Here is a 24,121-nt window from a genome sequence, read left to right as displayed (position 1 = left end):
ATTGCGTATGAATTGGGAAATTTCCTGACATTATGACGAATAACCATTTTTAATTCAAATTTTATTAAATTTAATATCTGTTAAATTATGCAGTAAGTCCGCAAAACCAAAGAAAGACATTGGAATAAAAAAGTTATTGAAAGTTTGAAATTATGCTAAACATGAAAAATACCTTTCATAATAGCGTGCCTCAAATTCAGTATTTCACACGTTCCTCAAGCATATATTCCATTTTAAACTACATGCGGTCGGCCTGAAAGGAATTTCAAGAGTTTCGTAGGGAAATTTTGAAACTTAGAGATTTTAGAAAAAGGCTTGAAAGGGTTGCATGCATCATGCATGTGTACCATTTCAGCAAACACTCACAACTATTTGCTTTGAAAGAAACGTATGGCGGGATATATTGACATAGATCTTTATATAGCATTTCTACATACTGTATGCTTCCAAGTCAAGATACTGAGAAACGTTATTTATGGATTCCGGGAAAATTTCCATGACTGCGTTTTCCAACATCAAAACAGAAATTTTTATGGCATACAGAAAGCTCAATGAAACTATTGATAACCTTTATGGTTAAACACGAAACTACATACTTTAAACTTATAGCTGTGACGGGCTTCTAATTAATTATAAGATGGAAATTGCTGCTTGTTCATAAAACCAACAAGAAGTTTAAAATTTTTTTCTCTGGAATTTCAATACCAGAATATGAAAAGTACAATTTTCTTGTCTAGAAAACTGTGCTATTAATGAAGTAAACTTTATGAAATATCTTAAGATCTGAAATTGAATTCTTAGTGAAATTGTTGAAATTTAGTAGTAGAGCATTATTAATAATAGAAGGGATCATACTGAGTAAAACGATTCCTTTTTAAAAATTGACAACGTTATTTTAAAGTTCTAGAATCAAGATAAATCAAGAATCGAACCGAAAAATTGATAAAAACCACCCAGATGATAACTTTATTTTTCTTCAAAGTTTAAAATACGTAATTTCCTTTCTTAAGTCAGATACTCATTTATCAAAGAAATCGATTATAAAACACGGCAAATAACTAAAATAGAAATTTATCGCAAGATGAAGTAATATCTTTCTTGCGACTTGTGCATTTGTAATGTTCGACAACGATTCTCATCATCAATCATATAGTTCTTGATGTCTTAACCCAGTTTAAGGTTCATGTTTCATCAATTCCAAGCGAGTAAATAGTGAATATTAGATCAACATTTTTATTATTCAAATTAAGGATAAATTAAACAATCATCAAGGTAATCAAAATAAGCCAAATTTGCCATTCTTTATCAATAAAAATATAATTACCGTATAAACTTCTGATCAGAAAAATGCAAAACCAAATTATCTAACTCTTCTTCACGATCTGGCGAATGAGAAGCCGGCCAAAGGACTTGTAATATAATACTAAGCGCAGTACCAAATATCATGTGGCGCCCTCTATTAACAATGCACTAACACGCTGTGCAATTACGTAGAAAATATGATTTCTTATTGTTATGGCAGAGAAAATTTATTATTTGAAATTTAATAACATGTAATAATTACTAGTTGCTAAATTATACAGAATGTCAGCAAAATACATTAATAGAAGTAAATAAATTAAAGACGGTACATGACCGCCAGCGCCAGCAGTCTTTGAAGTGAGTTACTCTTAATGCAATTGGCAATTTTTAAACACTATCTCGGGTAACTGAAATTCGATTTTCTTTGAGAGAATTTGCCGTCTTTCTGAATTAATCGGCTGCAGAAATTGGCTGTAAGATGCTTAATTAAACAATTAGTAGTTCTAATTTTCCAAACTAAGATCTCTTAGGCAACATCTAAAAAATTTAATCTGGGCGATCCTCCTGTGAAAGAAGGCCCTAAATAAAGCAAGTGATGAGATTTCCGGAACTTTCCGCCCAATTAAGCGTGATCCTTGGAACAAATAAAAACGGTCTAATATTGAAAATGGGAGGTAATAAAAAGTCCCCTAAAGCAAGATGGCTATAGCCGTAAGGCATCGAAATTCACACTGGCTCTTAAAGAAAAAAATGTTTTAATGTCATTAAAAGAAGAAAGAAAACTTTGGCTTTAAAACGTATTTTACCTTTGAATTAATTAATCATCGAATTCAGCTATTGAAACCTAATTATAGAAACTTTACCTCAAGACGCAAGTATCAACAATTAAATGCAGGTGCGACATTTCCTAATATATTGCGCCTCTGTTTCTGGCGTCAATGATCTTACTTCCGAATTCTCCTAATTAATATTAATAACAAACTTTCTGTTAAGTAGAAAGTATTAAGAAAATCGACGAAATACAGTATTGGGAAACCCTAAATAACTGAAACTGTAAAACTACTTCTAGGCAAAATAATTCGCAAACGATCCTCCCAGATATGTTAAAGCAATTTATCATGTTAAGTTTAAAAACTTGTAAATCTACTTGCGATGGCAATATGGTGAATATGGAGGATATTAAGAAACGCATGATTGATTATACAGGATGTAATCTTTAATAAGCATTATGGTCTTCATACAAGAAGACTTAAAATTTAATTAAATCACAGAAAGTGGAATTTCCTATCCTGCCGCATATCAACCTCTTTCATTGTTCCATAAAATTTAATCCGACTTATATAAATCTCTAGAACTACTTCTTCCAAGAAAATCTTATGATGGTAATATCTGTTTAAAAAAGGTATTTCCCGGCTAAGCCATATTAATTGGCCCAAAAGCCTAAATCCCGTTTAAAATTCATAAGCCACTTCGACTATCATCAAAACAAATCTGCAAGCGTTTCCCCGATAATTTGAGCAAAGCATAACAGCGTCAAACATCTGGCTGATTAGCAAAACAGGCTCGATTCAAGGTATTTTTTCCCAATTAACTCCTACAATGAAGGAAGTTACTGTGGGAGTTCTGCGAGTTTAATAAAGTTGCTGATTGGTTCAAGGTCTGGTGAATTCTAGAGAAGCGTTCCAGAAAAGTAAATCCAAGTGAGCGCAGGAATTAATGAAATGGGGGTTTATTTTTTCATAAGAGTATGAATAATGAATGGTTCCACGAAAATGTTGTTACTTCTAAATTAATGGGATCTTCACGGTCTTTAAAGCTGTTAAAAACTTAACTAACCCTCAGGTACCTAATTTGGAAATCCAATAAGAGACACGAACATTGAAGTATTTTAGGTTTCCTTAACACTTTCCCTTAAGAAGCTGATAACTTTAAGTTTTTTCACACTAACGGAAATATAAAAGTGATGAAGGTAGCGAGTTTTCTAATATTTGGGCCAATCCGGTTTGATTGCGAGTTTATTTTTACATCTGTGAAAAATGCCAAGAACCACAATGCAGGTTTTAACTTAACCACAACAATATACAAACATTTTGGCCGAGTGCGGTTAAGTGACATTTAATTTGTCCTTAAGAACCTTGTCGATTTTAGTTGGATTCTGACTAAACTCACCATTTAACGACCTTCTAACTAGAAGAGGTCACGCATAGTGCCTGAACTAATAAGCGGTTACAACTTATTCATCTAGGCTGTGAAACTAAAATCTGGCCCATTCCAAGGGAGGTTTTGTTTCCGCCACTTTAAGGCCGCAGCACTTTATCTAGATCCGGATTTAATCTCGATCGAAGGGAAAGTAGGGAATTGTAAATGCCTCGTAAGAATCTGAACTAAAAAAAACTCTACAAAGACATTAGTAAATAACCGCCTAGAATTTTCTAACTAATTACACGAAGTTGCGATTCAAAAGAAATGTAAACTTTGCCAGTTTGCATTGTCCACCAGTGAGGTCAACCTGAATGCCTATCCTAAATTTCCAGATTTTACAGAAGATTAATCACCAGAGACCATGAGACAATGTATTAAATTCGGTTTGAGCCACGCCCTTTTTAACTTGAAAGCTGAAGTATCTTTCTGAGTGGGATGTTCAGTTAGTGTTATCGTTACGTTTGAATGCTCTCATGGGTTCATAACTTAATTTATAGTAAGTTTGCAGCAGTTAGTGGTGCATTGATGAAATATTGCTTTTCAATATTTAGGATTTTCTCTATAATATTATCGAAACACACGGAAATAAAGTACCTAACACGATTTAATGAATGCGACATAAAATAGATAAAACTGAATTAAACTTCTCGAATTAAACATAGAAATACAGAAATTATTAACTTAGACAGGGTATTTCCAAATTATTAAGAAATATAAGAATTTGAACCGAAATTAGATAATAAAAGGGTATTTTTTGGCTCATTTTAAGTATAGAATAGGTAGGGAATGAAATTCTGATTGTAAATCAAAGTCAATTGTCCGAACAGACATTTACAGGGCACGCAAAAAAATTAACTAAGCTTTTTTGGCTCGAACTTAATGATGGGTGCATTACCTACCAAATTAATTTAATGGTCATCAGTCAGTGTCCAACTTAATTGAAACTATTAATCAAGCATAGTTTTGGAATTTATGCATAATTCATAATGGTATTGCTTTCCTTCCCACATTCAACAACTGATGCAATGTAAGACAATCCATCAGAGCGTTTTTTGGACTCTTTGCGGAGATTAGTTTACGGCTTCAAATTAAAATTGCTAAAATTTCGCGAGATTTCCAACATTAACACCGTGTCCCAGGAAAAACTTATGGTCATTAATTTTATGTGAAGCTTAAAAACCCTCTGCATTCGCTTTCGTTGGAATTTTAATTATTCAATTTCTCAACCTTTAGATGCATCCAAACAAAATTTAAATTTTTGCCGACAGGAACATAACAGTAAAGCTAAGCTTCGTTTAACTTAACTCCGCGAGATGTAGAATTTACGTTTTGGTTTGAGAATTAAAAAAAATAAATCTCTCAGTGCACAATTAAACCGCGATGCTTAATACCCAGAAGTAAAGTCTCACTTGAAACGTTAAACTCTGGAAGAAACTTGAGCTTGATATCGTAAAAAAAGCACACACTTTGCCCTAAGTGGCAATCAAAACACTTTTATTTGTTTTCGTGAAATTAGAAAAATTGAATTGTGAGGGTTTTCTTATTTCGCTTGGATGCTTGAGACAACCAACCGAGGTATTGAGAAGTTACGGTTGATTTCATTTTGGGATCGATTCGACTCAAAGGGGTTTAATAATAATAAATGTTTTCTTGTTTTTTTAGGGGACGAATGCGAACAAGTACATATGACCGATCTATTTGCTCAGGGCTGTCAGTAAAAGGGTCCTATAGGGGAAAGCAAAGTGCGTGTTCATATTTCAAAACTGTCCTCTTAGTGACGCATTGGATTAAATGTGTATTTACCACTCCGTATATCGTTGTTTGAATCAAAACACGTTTAGCCTTGTCTCATATACCGTATATAATGACCGATTTTGCCGCATTATGCGGTGTTAATAAATTATCCATTTTCATGCTAATGTTTTGTTTTGATATAATATAGTTTTAGTCCGGGATTATACGTACCTTATTTGTTTTCAGGAGTTATGAAGAGCAAAAAATTTCCTAAAATTAATCACTTTCCTACCAACAGCAACAAATTTTCATACCCTTTTAGGAAATTAGGACGAAATTTCACCATGTGAACTCTATTAATTTATTAATTCTGTGGAGCGTTAGCCGAAGAAAGTAAGCGAGGTAATTTAATTTACATTTCAAATTCATTAATATGGAGAGGTTTTAAAGTATATTATCATAGCGTCAATGTTTATCTTTCCCTACTTGTATGGAAATTTACGTTTAAAGACACACATTCATACACACGGTGGTAAACGCTGCAAAGGTCACAAAGTTTTATCTTTTTTTTGCCAACCAACTGATCTGGAACACAAATGCATGTGTAAACATTCATTTAGGGTATAATTTTACAGATTTCTCGTGGACTTTTCCCCATGTCACGTCTTTCGGACCAATTGACCTTAAGCGTTACAAATATATTTCCAGAGATAATGCAATTCCGCTCGTTCCCCTTTAATTTGGAAAATGAGAATCGCTAAGGCCCTTGCGATGGGATTTTTGACAATCGGAATAGATGATTTTACCAGTTATGACTTCAAAGTCGATTTATAGGTTTACGTGACATATAGTTAAAAAGTTAAAGTAACGTTAACATTCATTTTGTCCAATTTCATCCCCTGTATCATTGATAATCACTGACTTGTTCAATGATATTAATAACATATTATCAATTATCAATTATATACTATCAATTATCAATTATATACTATCAATTATCAATTATATACTATCAATTATCAATTATATATTATCAATTATCAAAGATATAGTGGAAACTATTAAAGATTTTCTGTTTCTGCTTGTATTATTATCTGGTACTCACAAAGTACGGAAGGCATTTTTTTTTTAAAGGATTTGCATGCCAATGACGTTATGTCAAGTGATTCTTTCCATATGAGCCCTGCTGTATTTAGTAAGGCTCCACTGTTATTGGCCAAATATTGCCGACAATATAATAGTTAATGAAGCGTATGATTCAAACTTGATTGGTTACACCTGATGTTTTTTATTCCATGTCATTATCCAACTCAACAAGAACGCCTTTGATAATATTCAATATTTAATTTCAAACTACTCCAATTAGTAGTCAATTACTCAACTTCAACGTTGTCAAATTACTGTTGCACCCATGAAAGAAAACATTTTCAGGCAATGACTAAATCAAGCTAGAGACCGCCTTCAAACGCAAAGCAAATACCCAAATATTTGCCTTTGTTGTTGCTGATGTAAAGTAATTTTACTAAATTTTATATTTGACATAAATTAGTAACAACACAAAGTCATTCAAGGAAATATTATAATGTGTAGCACCTAATTTCGATAATGACGTTTAAATAGCGGCCTTGTAAATCTATTATTAATAGTACATGTAACCAATAAATTTTATGGGGATCTTATGCGAATTTCAGCAAGCACAGTCTATAGTGGTAATTATGTTTATATCTCTTAATTGCCAATCAAATTTAAACCGAACTTCTAAGTAAGATTTGCAATTTACAATGACAACATTTTTTTGTTAAAAAATAATTTTCCACAAACCTCCATTAAATGATAACATCGATGCATGGGCTGCTAATTAGTTCCCTAATGAGTTCTCTGCTTGCTTGGTAATTACCACTATTTAGATGATTTAATTTTCTATGCTTAACTGGGTCTTAGAATATCCAACACGGAAACTTCATCTAACTTAGTTTATGTATTGTAAATTCTGATTAGGTTATGCTCAAAGTATGTTGAATAACAGAATTATTTATTAGCCTCATCGCTTTGGTAAACTTGTCACTTACCCTAACTATAGAGACATAGGCTTTATTGGGACAAATTGCCTTTATGCATATCGAAGTCATCTTCCATAATTATTATTGATTTCCGTTTGTGTAAGATAACTGAGCAATCGGGGATTCAAGTTATTTTCCTCTGAACATTCCATCTGGACAACTACCAGATAACTTTCCGCAACACTAACTTTCAATACGTTTCCATTGGAAGTTTATTACGTGGGCTTGACTCTCCGACATCGACAACGTAAAAAGCCACTAAATCCTTTGAGAAACTGAAGACAATTTAAAAATGTTCTATCGACAAGTTGAGGATTTTTTTAAGGAGACCTCATACGTTTAGAGCAAAGGTTTAACGAAGATAAATTCGATTTGGAAATACATAAAGGTCACATTGTTTGTAACATTTTTTCAGTTTTGTTAAAACATCAAACGAAATTTTCCATCAGTCTTTCACCTTATACCTCAATATCGGGAACAAAATTGCATTATTATTCAATGCAATTTCCGCGATATAAATTGATTGTCAGGCTGCTGGCTAGGAAATTTAACAAATCTTGTCTCACGCTTCCAAATTTCCCTTTTATCCATTCCCTTGGCATTTTATTTTTATTCCAGGCAATAATCTACATGCAAAATTTTCCACAAATGGATGAGAATTACTTTTAGACATCAGAAAAAGAACAGAGAACATGAAGAATATATAATAAGGTTACTAAGGTTAAGTTACAGCCGGTTTGATCTGGATGAGGACCCTTTCCAAAGCAAAAATATAAATGTCTCGCGTCTTTCGCACTCTTTAGAAAGTTATTGCAGTGTATGGAATAACCTCCGACTTCTCTATATAAATCTAACTTATTTATCAACTATTCAGAGAGTAAAGTGCATAAAATTATCGGACATTTCTCTCTCAATTTCATTTGGCCGATATAAAAATTTATAAATGTATAATATTTGAGTTTAAAGTTATGACTTCCAAGCAAAAGGACTCCGCTTCGAATTCGAGTTTATTTGCAGAATTTTAAAGTTTTTCACACAACAGTTGCATGCGGCATAAGTCCAAGATCAAGGGGCATTACATTATCTCCTCGATTTTATGTTAACACATAAAAGTAATGAGCAGGATATTACTTCAAATTTACGTCCTCTGCATATTGTGACGTTTAAAAGCCCCATTTCCTGGTATGAGGGAGAAATATTGCGGAAAATAATGAGAAAAATCTGCATGAAAGTTTGTATGTGGGTATTTCGCATGCACGAAACCATGTCTAAACTGACCATGGCTTAAACCATTGACGAACCTTACAAACAAATAGCTGCTGCTAGTTTCCCTGGAACAGATCAACAATCTCGAACGAAAGAAGTCAAATCTGGGGAAGATTAAGGGGACGGATTCTTCTCTGCGATTTTAACAACAAGAGTAAAAATGAGGTGCTTCAAAATTTGATCTGAGTCTTAATTCTGAGATCCATCTGCCGTCAAACTTGCTTCTTGCAAAGTTCCATTGCAAGATCCAAGAGAATTAATGTCCTGCCATAGAACAGAATTATTACCAGTATTGCCCTTAAAAAAGGAGCTTACTGAACTTCAAGATCAGTTATTTCCAAAAGCACTCTGGCAAGCGCTAGTATTTTTCCCTAATTCACATCACGTGTGCAACTGAAACGGAGATAATTGTCCTTAAGTACTTTGACACCAATTTGCAACCGTCACTTCAAATAAATAATCATTCGCAAAGTAAAAAATGATCACTTCCCATTGCGATGGCCGTTTTCCAGAACTTAGCTTTTCTGATATTTCATCCTCTGGATATCGAGTCCAGTTCGGTGAAACACATTGGCAATTCCACGGCCAAACGGGATTATGTGCTTATTGCATTAAGGTTTAAATTACGTCAAGAATAAAACTGCAGCTGAAACTCTGGAGGCAATAAAAGCGATTTAAATCGTATTGCTTCCAATTAGGTTTATCTCCATTGGCGGAATCCTCCATGTGAGAGTGTTTTAAATGCAGCGCGGGTTTACGGTTAGGGCCGTTAGTTTTAATCAAGTTAAATCATGCCTGAGTTTACAGCTCTCAATAACGGAACAAACTTGATAATTCAGTTGAAAATAAACAATTAATTAACACTCTCATATAACTTCGCAAAGTAAGTAAACACAATTAATTTTCCATCGACATCGACAACACGGGAAATCACTGTCGATGTTGAGGTTTTTTTCTTATTCTACCCTCAGAGTCAACACAGCGTAATATCTCAACTTCCTTGTAAATATTTACCAAAGGGGGTTCTAAAAGTCATTAAACTCTAGATATATTGACTCACAAGAAAAATGCAAATTAAGTTTAATAACAAAATGCTCAGAGCTATGTCAATTTCAATTAAATTCAAAAGGCGATTACCGGACCAAAAAAGAGTCTGGAACACAATCATTCACTTTACTTTTGGTTCTTCCCGTTAATTTATACACCCTAGACATGAATTTTAACTGAAATTCAAATGTTGGAGTTTCAATCCCTGGATAAATCGTCATCCTAAACGACCTTTCCAATTTGATACGACACAAAAGGGTGGTTTTTTTTAAATTCCAAGTGCTTTTTTGTTCTAGATGGGAAATGAGGTCAGGGTGGGTATTCGGGAGATTCAAAGTGAGCTTTAACGTCACGCAATTACTGAGGAGGGTCGAAGTGGTGATTGATTTGTTTTCAGGACACATCCTTCCTTAATTAAGTGCTAATTAGCAGAGAGAGTTGAGCACGAATGTTAATTACAACCAATCATTTCTTCTCGATAAGCTGCAAACATGAACCCCTTAGAAACCATGGAAATGATGACAATTTTATTCCCCAGTTTCTATTTTGAGTTATTTCAATATGAAATTAGTAATGAAAAAGTTCTGAATTGACACATGTAAAAAGTTGTCCTGTTTAATGATAAAATGGCTGATTTAGAACAGACGGTCAAGTTATGGCTGAAAATCAGAGGCTACAAACTTATTATTATCTAGTTTATGCCGCTATCTTCAAAGATAAAACTACAACAATTTTGCAGCCATTAACAGTAAGAGGAAGAAGATATTCAACATCGGGGTGCCTGCCATAACGTCGCTGAATAGTTTTGCTCATCGCATCTTAAATGACATTTTGAGAATCTCCAGAAACTGCTCAGAAACTTAATGGTTGTAATAGAAAGTTGTAGATTTGAGATGATCAATTCTAATGATAAATATCAATCGTTGCTTCAAAAACTGATGAAAATTTAACTTCAAAATGGTATCTAGGGTTGATGAATTAAAGATGTCAGGAAGGCAAATTTGTCATTTAATAAAAACGCTTTATAGATGGGTCGAATGGCTGCAGTTTCCTCTAGAAACTATGAAATTTTCATTACTTTGAGTAATGGAACGAAGTAGATCGGGATTCGACATTGTCGGCTTAGAGCTGATGGGCACTTCTGTGAATTGGGAGATTACTGACCTGAGCTAACTTATTATTTACAGAATTTTCAATGTTCCTGAGAGATTTTATACATTTCCTGAAACTTTTTAATGAAGATTTCTTCAATTTGTCAACAAATTTTCAGACAACTTTAACATATGTCTAAATACCCCTATATTATCTGAACTTTCAAGCCATGGCAACTTAATTAACACACTTCCAAAAATTCTCACATACAAATCCCATTCATTCCCAGAAGCCCAATACAATGACAATAAATAAGACAATAATACTTGTTCGAAATACGATTTGATGCAAGGAGAGAAATTTCACATTCCGAACGCATCTGGTTGCAAGTAACTCGCAAATACCACCATCCAGAAAATATACTTTACGGCATTACCATCATGGACTAAGAGATTTATAGCCTCTGGAAGTTCAGTTACGTTCCAGAAGCTAATTTCCGCTTAATACCCTCAAGTGGGGCCGAAGGAGGTACTAAATGTCTGGAGGCATGTCATGGAGATGTTCCTATTTACATTCGGTTAAGTTTATTAAGAATAGATAAGATATAACAGGATTTCAAGTAAGAAGAAACATATTTTTGGATGAAAAATATAATAGTCGAACGAAATTTTTGGGAAATTTCAGAAAGAATATTTAGTTTCCATGGATTAAAAATAGAAAATCTATAAAATATAATGAAATTTGCCGGGATTTATGTCATTTTTGTATACTGCCCTTATTATTAACACTACTGTTTTCTCCCATCCCTGTGACTGCTAAGTTCTAAGCAATATCTGGTGATTCCACAAGGACTATTGAGGATACATGAAAGGTTGTTCAACTAAATTATATATTTTTTTAAACTTTTGAGCTCTCACACGATTTTCTGAGAGTTTTAATTCAAATGATTTATTAAAAAAACTCTTTCCACAAAAAGAAAAAAACATATCCCACCGTGACAGTGCTGTCAACACTGCCGTGACCAGGATTCGAACCTGGGTTACTACGGCCACAACGTAGGGTCCTAACCACTAGACGATCACGGCTATTGGGAACCTATTACCATTGTTACCAGTCTTATAAGAACAATATCTTACTAGATCAATTGAAATTTCATGCTTTAGTACGCTTTACCAGTCAATTTTTTTCCTAAAGACGGTTTTTTAATATTTAAATTAAGAGTTTATCACCATATAAATTAAATTTTTATCCTACTAGTATTCAGGTTTTTCAGGATATTCACACAATTAATCGATTCCCCCCTTTGAACCCGCAGGAGCAAATCTAGAGTTATTTCAACCTCCGTTTCAATTACTTTCATACGACATTTGAGTAAAACAACTTATCTTTAGACAAACTATTGTAACAAGATAAGAAAAATCAAATAATCAACAGCCTGTTCCTTAGAGAATAAAGATTGAGTGTGTAATATTTAACTAAAACACTAAACGTTTTTTTATAGTATGCCTAATATTCGAGATATTTCGATATTTCAGATTAGATGTTACACCCTATATATATATGTTACACAATTAAAGATTTTGTCGGTTTTCTTATAATTTAAATCTTCATTAATTATTAAAAATTATTAAAATAAATTAAAAAAATAAAATTATTAATACAGGTGTCCCACTAAGATGTTCGCGGAGGATAACTCAATAACTATTAAGCTTAGAGAAAAAGTGTAAAGACAAAACAGACTTTATTTTTTTAACACTACAAACAAAAAATATTTTCGTTTATACAGGGTTCAGCATAAAGCTTGTGCAATATGAAACTTCTTTCTTTCAAATGGAACACTATGTGAATTTTTGCACTTTTAGATTCCAGGCATTAAACTGATCAAATAACTATTAGATTTCCCTACACCTAAACCTAACCGTTATTGAAATATTTTAATTTAAAAGAAAAAAATTGCCAAAACACCATTCCATTAAAATGTAAAATTCTTAGCTGTTATCAAAGTTGGCTTTATGAAACTTTGTCGACATGTTAACCAGACATAATAGATTAGGTTGGCAGGAAAAGTTTTTATAAATATTATACAAGGTGCCCAAAAAATATGTCGCATTTGAAAAACTTTGAAAGCAGAAAAGTCGATTATTTTAAATGAGACACCCTGTATATTTTTACATGTCTGGATCCTAAATTTAATTCTGAATCGATTTCTATTAGGGATCCCTATGCCTAAAATTAACGGTTTTGCCATAATTTGCGTTTTTTTTTATTATTGGCTAATAATATTCCGAAATATCTTAGTTGCCTTGGAAAAATATGACTCGTTCCCCGCGCTAACAAAAATTAAATTAAAAAAAAACAACAAAATTAATATATTAAGTATATTTTAACAAATGTTCTATATGTCCACCATTTTGTTGTGAGCAAATACGAGTTCTTTTTAAAAATGAATCATGTACCTTTCTTAAAGTTTGCACATCAATCGTCTGGATTATAGTTCTAATTCTATTTTTCATATCTTCTTTTGTTGTAGAAACAGTTTTATACACTTCTTCTTTTACATATCCCCATAAAAAGAAATCCAATTTAGTTAGGTCAGGCGATCTAGCTGGCCAATTAATAGGTCCTCCCCTTCCTATCCATTTATTTTCAAAAATGGTATTTAAATATTCTCTTACTGAATGACTAAAGTATGGCGGAACCCCATCTAGTTGCAGCCACATGAGTCTAATTGTTCCTAATGGTAGTTCTTCTAAAGACTCCTCAAAACCATTTTGCAAAAATTGTAAAAATGTATCTCCATTAATAGAATTTTCGAAGAAATAGGGACCTATTATTTTAGTTCAGGTTAGTTGTCCACCGATGTTGATGATTCAGGAGTTTAAAAAAATGTGGATTTTCTTTATTATAATAATGAAAATTATGTTTACTTACAAATCCATTGCTGTGAAAAGTTGCTTCGTCGGTAAACAAAACCGTATTAAAGAAGTTCGGATTACGCTGATTCTCTTCTATGGCCCAATTACAAAAATTTAATCGATTAACAAAATCATTATTATTAAGCTCTTAAAATAACTGAATATGGTATGGATGAAACTTAAATTTTTTTGCTATCCTATTTATGGTAACCTTGGAAATACCAGTTTCTAAGTCCAGGCGCCGGCAATAATTATGAGGGTTCTCAATTAAACTTTGAAGAACTAAAAGTTCGTTTTCTTTATTTGAAACGTTTTTCTTCCTCTGGTTATTCTTCATGTAATTAACATTTCCCGTTCTCTCAAATCGTTCTTTGAGCTTCTTCAAAGTTGAAACATGAGGTAGTGATTGTTTGTTGTTTGGAAATTTTTACCGATATATCTTACTTGCTAATAAGCAATTTCCGTCACTAGCTCCAAGCGCATAAACCATTTGTATTAATTAATTTTTAGAAAAATTCATTTTTTTAAATCAATAAATAATTACTAATCAATTTATTAAGCTAAAAAAATCAACTAATTAACCAAAAGTTAAAGAAATGACAAATCAATATTTGTTTGCTTAAACTGAGATAGTCGTTTGTTAAATAATATAAAATGTCTTTTATAGAAGCAGCCATATTTTTCCAAGGCAACTAAGATATTTCGGAATATTATTAGCCAATAATAAAAAAATCGCAAATTATGGCAAAACCGTTAATTTTAGGCATAGGGATCCCTAATAGAAATCGATTCAGAATTAAATTTAGGATCCAGACATGTAAAAATATACAGGGTGTCTCATTTAAAATAATCGACTTTTCTGCTTTCAAAGTTCTTCAAATGCGACATTTTTTTTGGACACCTTGTATAATATTTATAAAAACTTTTCCTGCCAACCTAATCTATTATGTCTGGTTAACATGTCGACAAAGTTTCACAAAGCCAACTTTGATAACAGCTAAGAATTTTACATTTTAATGGAATGGTGTTTTGGCAATTTTTTTCTTTTAAATCAAAATATTTCAATAACGGTTAGGTTTAGGTGTAGGGAAATCTAATAGTTATTTGATCAGTTTAATGCCTGGAATCTAAAAGTGCAAAAATATACATAGTGTTCCATTTGAAATAAAAAAGTTTCATATTGCACAAGCTTTATGCTGAACCCTGTATAAACGAAAATATTTTTAGTTTGTAGTGTTGAAAAAATAAAGTCTGTTTTGTCTTTACACTTTTTCTCTAAGCTTAATAGTTATTAAGTTATCCTCCGCGAACATCTTAGTGGGACACCCTGTATATACAATTTTGCTGTTGCTAACTATATTAAAGCATGTAAGTTAATTCTGAAATTCTAACGCAAGTTATCCCACATAAATTTATTACCACTTCCATATTACTCCCTATTATGCATCACCAAAAGAGATATAATAGAGCATTCTGCAAATGCCTGACACAAAACAATACAGCCTCGTTTATTATTCTATTTTGAGCTCACCATAGGCATTCTTGGCAAATTGGTCCACCCACCGAAATGACTGTCTAGTTTAATCAAAGCAAAAAAAGAGAGAGTTTTCACAGCCTTTTCCGTTTCTATAATTATACCGTTGCGTGGCATATAAAATACACGTTATTCTATTGCAAACAAAACGACCCAAAACTGTAATAGCTAACAGCATACGTAATGAAATTGCGTGATTACATCGCGTAAAAATGTGAATGCTTTACAGTCCCAATCTGTCACGGGGGCCTTAAATAATTTACGATGACAAAAAGTTATCCGTTTAGGTTTATGATACTTTGTTATTGGATTTTCTTTGTAAAGAATTTCATGCAGAACCATAAACAATTACCCTCAACAAAAACCATCAAAGGCTGTCCACGCACATAAGCTTCTATTCAAATCAGAGATTACTCATACCCATTAATTTTTGTTTAATATGTAGGCCTTCTGCCACAAAGTAACCTAGGATTACTGCGACGTATCCACATATGTGACCATCAAAAATCGATCTTTTTATCAGTTTTTGAGAAATCAAGTAAAGGAAAATTGTAACGCAGTTTTAAAGAATAGCTACTTGCTGATTAGAGCTATATTCTCTCTGTAGAAATTATATAATTTTATCATCACGGCATATCAGTCGTGAATTGCAGCAGCGGCATCTAACATCTGCTGTAAAAAGTTGAAATTAAATCATTTATTATTGTGGATGGAATTTTTCCATTTTCGACTGATGAAATACAGCGATTACCCATATTCAAGGTAAAGAAACATAATTGATGACAACTCTTCACAGAAAATCTACGAAGTCGGCGCTTTAAGATGCTTTGCAAACACTTCCATTAATAATCTTTTTGTCGCCCCCCCCAATTGTCTTTGTGTAGGTTATAACATTTCGAATTAGTATTTGTTCAAACTCAAGGAAAGTCAAACTTAGTTCAAAATTTCGTCACAAAAGCATTAATCTAATTTTTAATTTCGTTCTCAATGTGAAATAAGAGACGTCTCCCCGGATTTGCATCACAAAGGTGATTAAAAAAAGTTAATTTTACTTGGCTCGATTGGCATCTTCCGACCTCATTTATTATTTTTTAAGACTTGTTTCACAGGAAAAATATTGTTGGATTATTCCAGAAATCGCATTGTATCCTTCATTTTATTGTATTTGTAAAGTCCTATTACGGACCTGGACTTTTTTTACGCATTTGTCCTTAGAACTTCCGTTTTGTGACTTTGAAAATTTAATTTGTGATCGCAGTATATTTCATTCTCGAAAATTTTGCAATTCGATCCATTAGCGTTCAAAGGTTATGAGATCAAGGGTCTGGAAACACACATGAAGCGATTTCTAAAGATAGACACACAAGAAAACGTCTCAAAACTTAGATAAGAACGTGGTGAATTTCTCCCCACGGTTCTATGACCGGAATTTTTAAAACTCTTCACATTTCAAGTACACATAACCTTGAATTAAACCGTATTTTCTCTTACATAGAATTTTTGCCCATTTCCGTTCCAAGGCCTTTATTATTATTGTTACTACTATATAAATGGTCAAAACCCAATAAACTTTTACAACCTCTTTTACGATTTAATAAAACATACGTATCATGTATAATACTGGTAACGTAGCTGGGAAGTTAACGAGGTATGACAAACCAAAATATTGAAATTGCAGTTGCTCATTATGAGGGGGCCATTTTCTAACCCACGTCAAGACTTCCAGACCTCTAATTAAACTTTTCTTGTGAACACGCACCCACGAAAATTTGCCACGTTCTTCAAATATATGCATGTAAAAGGCCTCCATTTGGAATTTTCATAAAATGAAATTATGACCCAGCCAGGAGTCGCAAATGCATGTAATGTGATTATTCACAAGCGTTCAACACATTGCCAACAACTTAAATCGAATGACAATGGGCCGAATTAGCAGATTAAACTTTCGTTGGGGTTTGGCCCGAAATTAGTTTGCTGTTTCAATGGATTTAATTACAACAAAGCACTGTTTTGTTTCAAGGGAATTCCTTTAGTTCATAATGAGCCATCAAGATTCGAAACATGATAGATATACTAAACGCTTGATTAATGTAATTCATCCATTTAAAATCGCGTGCAAAAGCATGGAACATGAGTTGGGGATTTCAGGGCATATTTGCTTGTAGGGATTTATAGAGAGAGTTCATGTTTTCCCAAGTCCCAAACTTCCTGTTTGGTAACCCGAACAGGCAGTTTAAATGGTCAATTTCAGGATAGTTTTCACGGTAAGTAAGAATGTGACCAATATCTAGGCTGGATTTCGACTTTTCTAGGAAAATTAACCCGGAGTTAAAGTTAAAAGAATATTAGTGATTGGATTCTTACCCCGGAAAACTTGCCTTTCGGCAATAGGCCGGCGCCGAATTATGAAAGACACCAAAAAATGATGTGTTCCGAGAGTGTTTATCGGGATTCGGGATTCACAAAATGGCCCAACAAACTATCCATGCATTTCTTTATTTTTTAAATTTTTATTCATTCAATTAAAAAAGAATATATGTATAGTTCCGACTACTAAGTTTGCAGTCTCAAAGACATGGTTTCGTAAAAAAAAAACACAACTTTTCTAACTATACCTAAGACTTATTGGCATCGAACAGTAATATACGCGGTAAAAAAACAATTTCCAAAAAAACAAGTAATTTACTTGCATAACGAAACAAAGCGAGCAAAGAGCAACTTTCGAGCCTTTTACTTCTAAATGCTTTTCATAAGGAAAAGTGAGTTTTAAAATACGAAAGGTATATTTAGCATAATTTAATGTGAGCCACGAAGTAGATTGGTGAAATGGCTGGCGAGGCGTGTCAAAGCGTGAAATTTCAATTAATCTACATAAATATTGTTCTTGTAAGTTTGGTATAACGATGATAAGTCTCTAATAGCCGTGATCGTCTAGTGGTTAGGACCCTACGTTGTGGCCGTAGTAACCCAGGTTCGAATCCTGGTCACGGCAGTGTTGACAGCACTGTCACGGTGGGGCTACTTTTTAGAATTTTTTTTATACACATCCAAACCAAAAATATTTATTTCTAAAGAAAATGCTTTTCCGCCCTTGTGGCAAAAACACTTACATCTATACGTAAATAATCATTCATTAAATGTAAAGAAAAGATAACTAAATTACATTTGAAAATACTTCAATAGGATGGTTGCACGGAAAGGAAGCGGGATTGTCTCGGGATGATTTAATCGTGACGATTTTCTTTCTATCTTGCCTTCTGTTTTAATATTCAAGCAAACTTCATTTTTTTTTCTTGAAAATAGCTATTTAATTATGTAGCCAGTTAGAAAATACACTTATGTAGCTCTCTAATGTATGCGTTCAACGTAAATTAACCCAACAAATCTCTTGTAAAAAATTGTTATAATGTGCACCCCATTTACCTTGAATAAGTCTTTTTTCATTTTAAAAATCCATCCAGAATTTTTTTATCCCTAAAAAGAATTCGCTGCTGTAACTCAACCATGACTAATCGCTTAAAAATCCGAGAAAATACAAAATGCCTGAGTAATCAACACAGATTTAATTCAGGTATCTTAAACTTTACAATAAGATGAATAATTTAGTATATTTGCATAATAATATATTATTTCGAAAACAGTTTAATATCTTTCATAAGAAAATAAGAGTAGTTTTTTCTTAAAACAACTCAATCTTACTTCTTGAATAAAAAAAAGATCATATTTCACTACCTACTCCGAGACGTACTTGCAGAAAACTTAATGGAAACTGGGAGCTTTGAAACCGTTTATCCAAGGACAATATCATAATTCCTTTTTTAGAATTTAGTCTCCAGTATGAGGTTTCATCAGCTGCTTACAACGTTACAATAAAATTTGCTGACTAAATTGTTAATATTGACATTAAAGAAGCATTGTCCGCAATTGATGCCATGAATGCATTCTTTGGAATACCATTCCGCTTCGTTCTGTTAACTGAAGCAGAATTCTTGAATGTTATTGAAAAACAACTATTTGCGAGTTTTGAAATGTTTTCCTGTTACATGAGCTAAATACCCACTCAGCTCTCAGTGGATACAAATTTAATATTAGAGTACGAAACGTAAGTAAGCAAAAGAAAAGTAAGAAAGTCCTGATTTAAAAATGGCATGGTATACAGAAAATCACAAACCGACTAATTAAGCGGTAAGAATGCAATGTTGAGAACAATTTACGAGACAATTTCCTCTGTTAGCGTAATATCTAATAGAGAAAATTTGATATATTTCACAAAATTTTCCAATATCTTATATAACCAATTAGACAGTCTTAGTTTTAAGTAGGGGAATTTTTCTAGGGAATTTTTCATCTTTTATCACTTTGTGCAAAGGCTATAAATTACAAGTGGAATGCAGAAAAATGTTAATAAAACCCATTTAAGGAAACCATATTTTCTAATCTAGTTATTTAAACCACATTATTTAACATTCCAAGATTAAGCTGCATTGTACGTTGTATGTAAAACGGTCTAGAATTTTCACTTATGAAGATTACAAAAAGATCTCTATTGCAAAGCCAATTCTGGTGATATTTCTGGGGTGGTAATTTGTGATCTGTTGAAAGCTCTCGACTCAGCGAAGTACTTTTACTTTGAAATCAGACGCTAGGGACCTTCAGGGTCTCCATTGGTCTAATTCCAGTTTTTTGCATCCAGCCGTCGGCAGACAGTATTTGTTGATCCATTTTATTCCCTTTCCGGAAATTTCAAATATTTTTTGGCCTTTTCAGAGTTTAATTTTTTCTTCGCAATTTTAAATTTTTCGCCATTTTTGTCAGCTGAAATATTTCAAACTCAAGTCAGTTACAATATGTCTATAAATTCATGGAATTCAGTTGACATAACATTTAAGTAAACTGTAAAAAGAGTAAACATAAAATTTAATTGCAACGTTTCATTGACCATGAACAATCAAAAAGTCGGCTAAAAACAAATTGTTATCAATGCGTTGCATTTTTATTGCCGCACACGGATCTTGTGAACATTGTGAAATAACCAGTAGTAAACTGTCTAATTTGTTTGCTATTAGCATTTAGTACGGCATTAAAAATCGCCCTGTGTTTTAATCATAAAAAAAATATATATATAGACATATATATATGAAGTGCCGTATTAATGCAAAATTTCGTGCATTATATGAAAATATTCAGGTAATATTGGAAAATGTTAAATTCCTTAAAGAAAGATGTTAATTTATTTTGAAGACTAACAATTATTATTATTTCTTTTGCATTATTTCAAATATTTATTCACAAAAAATATTCAAAAATTTAAAATAAACATACTTACCACTTAATTATTAAGAATCACTTTAATCAGTTCCAAATGAAAAAAAAAACAAAACTACTACACTAAAATCACTACTTTGTCCACTCTTTTTTATTTTCAGAAAATGAACACCACAGTCTTGTTACTACCAAATATTCTCATATTTCATAATACCTAAAAAAAATGTTATTACCCCACCAAAATCGTGAAAACAAATATTTAAACCTCCATTGATGCAAAGTTTCATTCATGCAAAGTGCGGATACTCGGTATCTGGATGAAGAGATCGAGGGTTTTGCGCCAGAATTCCGCAGACCGTAACAGTTCTGTTAGGTGGAATGAAAGCGAGCGAATAGTTGGGAAAATTCTGCTGACAAGAGTTTCCCGCGTTGGAAATGTTAACCGAAAGTTGGACGTTGCGCGGACGTTGCGGCTTCTATTTTGCTGGAATTACGTGACGAAAAATCTCTTTTTGAGCAGTTTTAAAGGCACCAGAAAGCATCAAGGAAGCTGGAAGTTTAGTTCAATAAAAAAAATGTATATCAAATAAATCTATGCAACCAAGCATGAGAACGAAATTTATCTAATAGCGCTTTTCACTGGCCGCATTGCTGCGGTGCAAAGGTATATATATTACTTGCTAACGCAATGGCAACATATAGGGTCGCGGATGATAATAATAATAAATAATAATAAATCAGAAAATCGTACAAAGGTGTAGTGCGCACAGTTCAGAAACGAACGGACCAGAGGTGCGTGGGAACCCGGCTTACTCATATTTAAACAAAAATAATTCCTGAATTTCTAGAATACCATGGATATTTGGCTCTTCACCTGATTTTATTGTTGAAATTTGGAATTGAACAGTATGTGTCATGAGAATATAACTTTATTAGTTTCCTTAATTTTTGTTGTAAATTTTTGAACGCAAATTCGTTGAGGGAAACAAATTTTGGACATAACTAGAACATATTTCTCTATCTACCTCATCGGAGCTCCTCAACCTCTTTCAACTACGACAACCTTATATTTTCCAACACGCATACAAAGTGAATAAACAGTCAAGTAGGTACCCGATTATAGTACCTATATGTGCAATAAACTCTCCAAGTAGCGATCGCGACGCGGAGTCCAAACTAAAACTGGTACTTATTGCATTTCCTTTGGCGCCCGTCTACCATTGCAAAAAAGTTTGCCCATAAGCAAAACAGATTAGGTTTACAATTATTCGTCGGTACAAGCATGGATAAGCCATATTTTATGTTTGTTTAAAAAATGGTGCCTTTTGAATAAGGTCAATTAGCATTGTTATTGCAATGTCGATTGAGAGAATTGTGCGGTGTGAGGAAAAGTCATGAGAAACGTGCTCTTTCTTGATAATCTGCATTTATTTTGCAGGGACAGTTTTTCAGTTGAAGGGATATGGATGTCGGGAAATACGTGTTTTTTTTATCCCATTCACTTTTTAGACAGATTACCTGAGATGAAAGTTTCGAGGCTAGAGTTGAAGTTTCCAAAATCCAGGCGCTACAGATCTGTACTTCACGGAGGCCTCCTAGGTCGCAGATCAATTAGAGCCCCTTTAGGAGTCATTTGGGAATGACGAAGAAACTTACTGATCCACTCCGCTGGGACTGGACTCTTCTTCATGAATGACGAAATTACAATAATTCTCCAGGCCATCGCAGTAGATCGTACGTGTACGCGATCTAAATAGAGTTACGCGGAAAATTGATACTGATTCATTACGTCAAAATTGTCAATCGTTTTTATTTGTTTCTTGTTATACTTTTCCCGAATTACCTGTTTTTTAATTTGTGTTTAACAACTAGAACATTCAGAAAAATAACTTAAACAAGCATAATTAAATGTTTAACAAATAATTTGAGAAACCGTTAAAATTAAGGTAACAATTAAAACCTTAACAATTTACTGAAATTTTGAAATTCAGGGGAAGTCACTCACATAACCTTACTTTTACCAGTTGAACCAGCCAAAAATTCAAAAGAAGAAAACTCTTTTTGTAGTGGAAACTCAAATTTAAAGTGTAGGAGAACTCATTCCTGTTGTTTTATCATAAAAATGATTCCTCACTGTGATTTGTGTTTAGGGGAAATTATTGTGAATCACAAAAAAAATATGTTTTGCACTAAACTTAGCAGATGTAAGGATCCCTTGGTTGATATCTTATATTGAATGTTTGCAATTGAGATAATACACCATTTAGAGTAAAAATGTATTTATCAATTAATCGAGATAATTTATTGATCATTAGGTAATACCATAAATATTGCCATTAAGCTTCAGATTTTATTCAGTTTCAAAATCACAAGTTGGTAATATTTAATATTTGATTAGTAACTAAATTATTAATTTTTAAGTTGATGTAGCTTGGTTCTTATAGAATATGTTTTAGAAATTAAGAATACTTTTAAGAGGAATGAGGAGATATTAAAAAGGAGGCATGATGCCTCTATTAAAGGCAGAGACATACCAAACCCTCTATCTGGAAACCTTGAGGTATAAGTGTTAGTTATATTATTATAAGTTTAAATATTTAGTGATGAAAATTTTCTTAAGCGGCAGGTACAGACACTTCACATATCTGACAATTCAAATGATGAGAAAGTTGATACAGTACCTGAACAAATTAATAAACCTTCTCTTAATATAGGGAAAGGCCATGAGATACAAAGAAAAAACGCCTTGATGAACAATGAAAATACATACTTACAGAACATTCAAAATAACAAATAACTCTTATTGAAATTGCCAGAAAATTCAGACCACATTGCCATTAGAATATGTATTAAGAAATTTGATGATTCATATAATTATTCCAAATTCAAGAAGTTAAATAATGAAAGTTTTAAAAACAATAAGTATAGAAGCTTAGACTTTGAGAATGATATTGTGGCAAAGTACACTTTAAGTATTCAATTATTCTATATAGTAATTCAATTTCAATTAACATTCTTCATTAAGGGATTTCAATAAATTTCAATTTTGTACATAGTAGTCAAAAATAAGGAATTGTTACTGGAAATGTAATTGGTGTACTGTATAATTTGTGTTGTCATCAAATTTTTTAAAATTAAATTTGAAAAATTCATATTGGGAATTTCCATTGAAAAGTTGCAAAGCCTTCTAAACATTATGATTTAGTAGTTACGGACTCTTATCTGAAAATATTTGCACCCAAAGAGCCTTAATGATACAAAAATGTAAATAGAAAGCTTCTCCAATATGTTATTGTGTTGATTAACACCTTTTAACTGATTAAATGTTATATTGAGATATGTTTCAACTGTATAGATGAATTTATTTTAGCATGAAATTTGTGGATGGCTTGAGAATAACAATGAGAATTTTGTCAGTTCTAAGAATAAAATTCTTACTACACCATCATCTTTGAAAGTTGAAAGTGAGGTTGAAAATGCCAAAGGAAAAAAGATATTGAATAAGAAAAAAACTGAATCAGTGAATAGCTTGTTAATGTTTTTTTCTTTATATATAAAGTATCCTCTAGGGTTGCGTTAGAAATGAAAAGTATGATCTTAGACTCATCACAATCTGAAGATCACATAATATTAGGTTTGCAACAAATTCAGAAATCTATAGTGCCATTTGAATGAAGGAATATCAATGAAATACTAGAAGTTAT

At 32.6% G+C, this 24,121-nt stretch overlaps 1 protein-coding gene and 2 non-coding genes across 8 annotated transcripts in view; 1 reads left to right on the top strand and 2 right to left on the bottom strand.

The window, feature by feature from the left end:
- The window catches only part of LOC136419882 (orexin receptor type 2-like), a 61,208-nt gene extending 39,452 nt beyond the window's left edge, over nt 1-21,756 (bottom strand). The window contains exons 1-2 of one of the 6 annotated variants that reach the window (XM_066406469.1): nt 21,544-21,756; nt 20,479-20,631 (exon numbers count right to left, since the gene is read on the bottom strand). Coding sequence is in view for 1 of the 6 variants with exons in the window: in XM_066406466.1 (XP_066262563.1) it covers nt 21,443-21,447 (5 nt within the window). In the remaining 5 variants the exon portion in view is untranslated. Of the gene's footprint in view, nt 1-20,478; nt 20,910-21,442; nt 21,463-21,530 lie in introns of those variants that run through there. The other 5 variants (XM_066406470.1, XM_066406471.1, XM_066406467.1 and 2 more) reach the window with 5 other exon arrangements.
- TRNAH-GUG (transfer RNA histidin (anticodon GUG)) lies at nt 11,717-11,788 on the bottom strand. Its single transcript has one exon. It is a non-coding gene; the product is annotated as a tRNA-His (tRNA).
- On the top strand, nt 18,073-18,144 carry TRNAH-GUG (transfer RNA histidin (anticodon GUG)). Its single transcript has one exon. It is a non-coding gene; the product is annotated as a tRNA-His (tRNA).
- Nucleotides 21,757-24,121: the final 2,365 nt, after the last annotated feature.

Source organism: Euwallacea similis, chromosome 3, assembly GCF_039881205.1.
Source record: "Euwallacea similis isolate ESF13 chromosome 3, ESF131.1, whole genome shotgun sequence".
Taxonomy (NCBI): Eukaryota; Metazoa; Arthropoda; class Insecta; order Coleoptera; family Curculionidae; genus Euwallacea; species Euwallacea similis.
The sequence above is the reverse complement of the archived record's forward strand: the minus strand, read 5'-3'. Positions and strand labels throughout refer to the sequence as shown.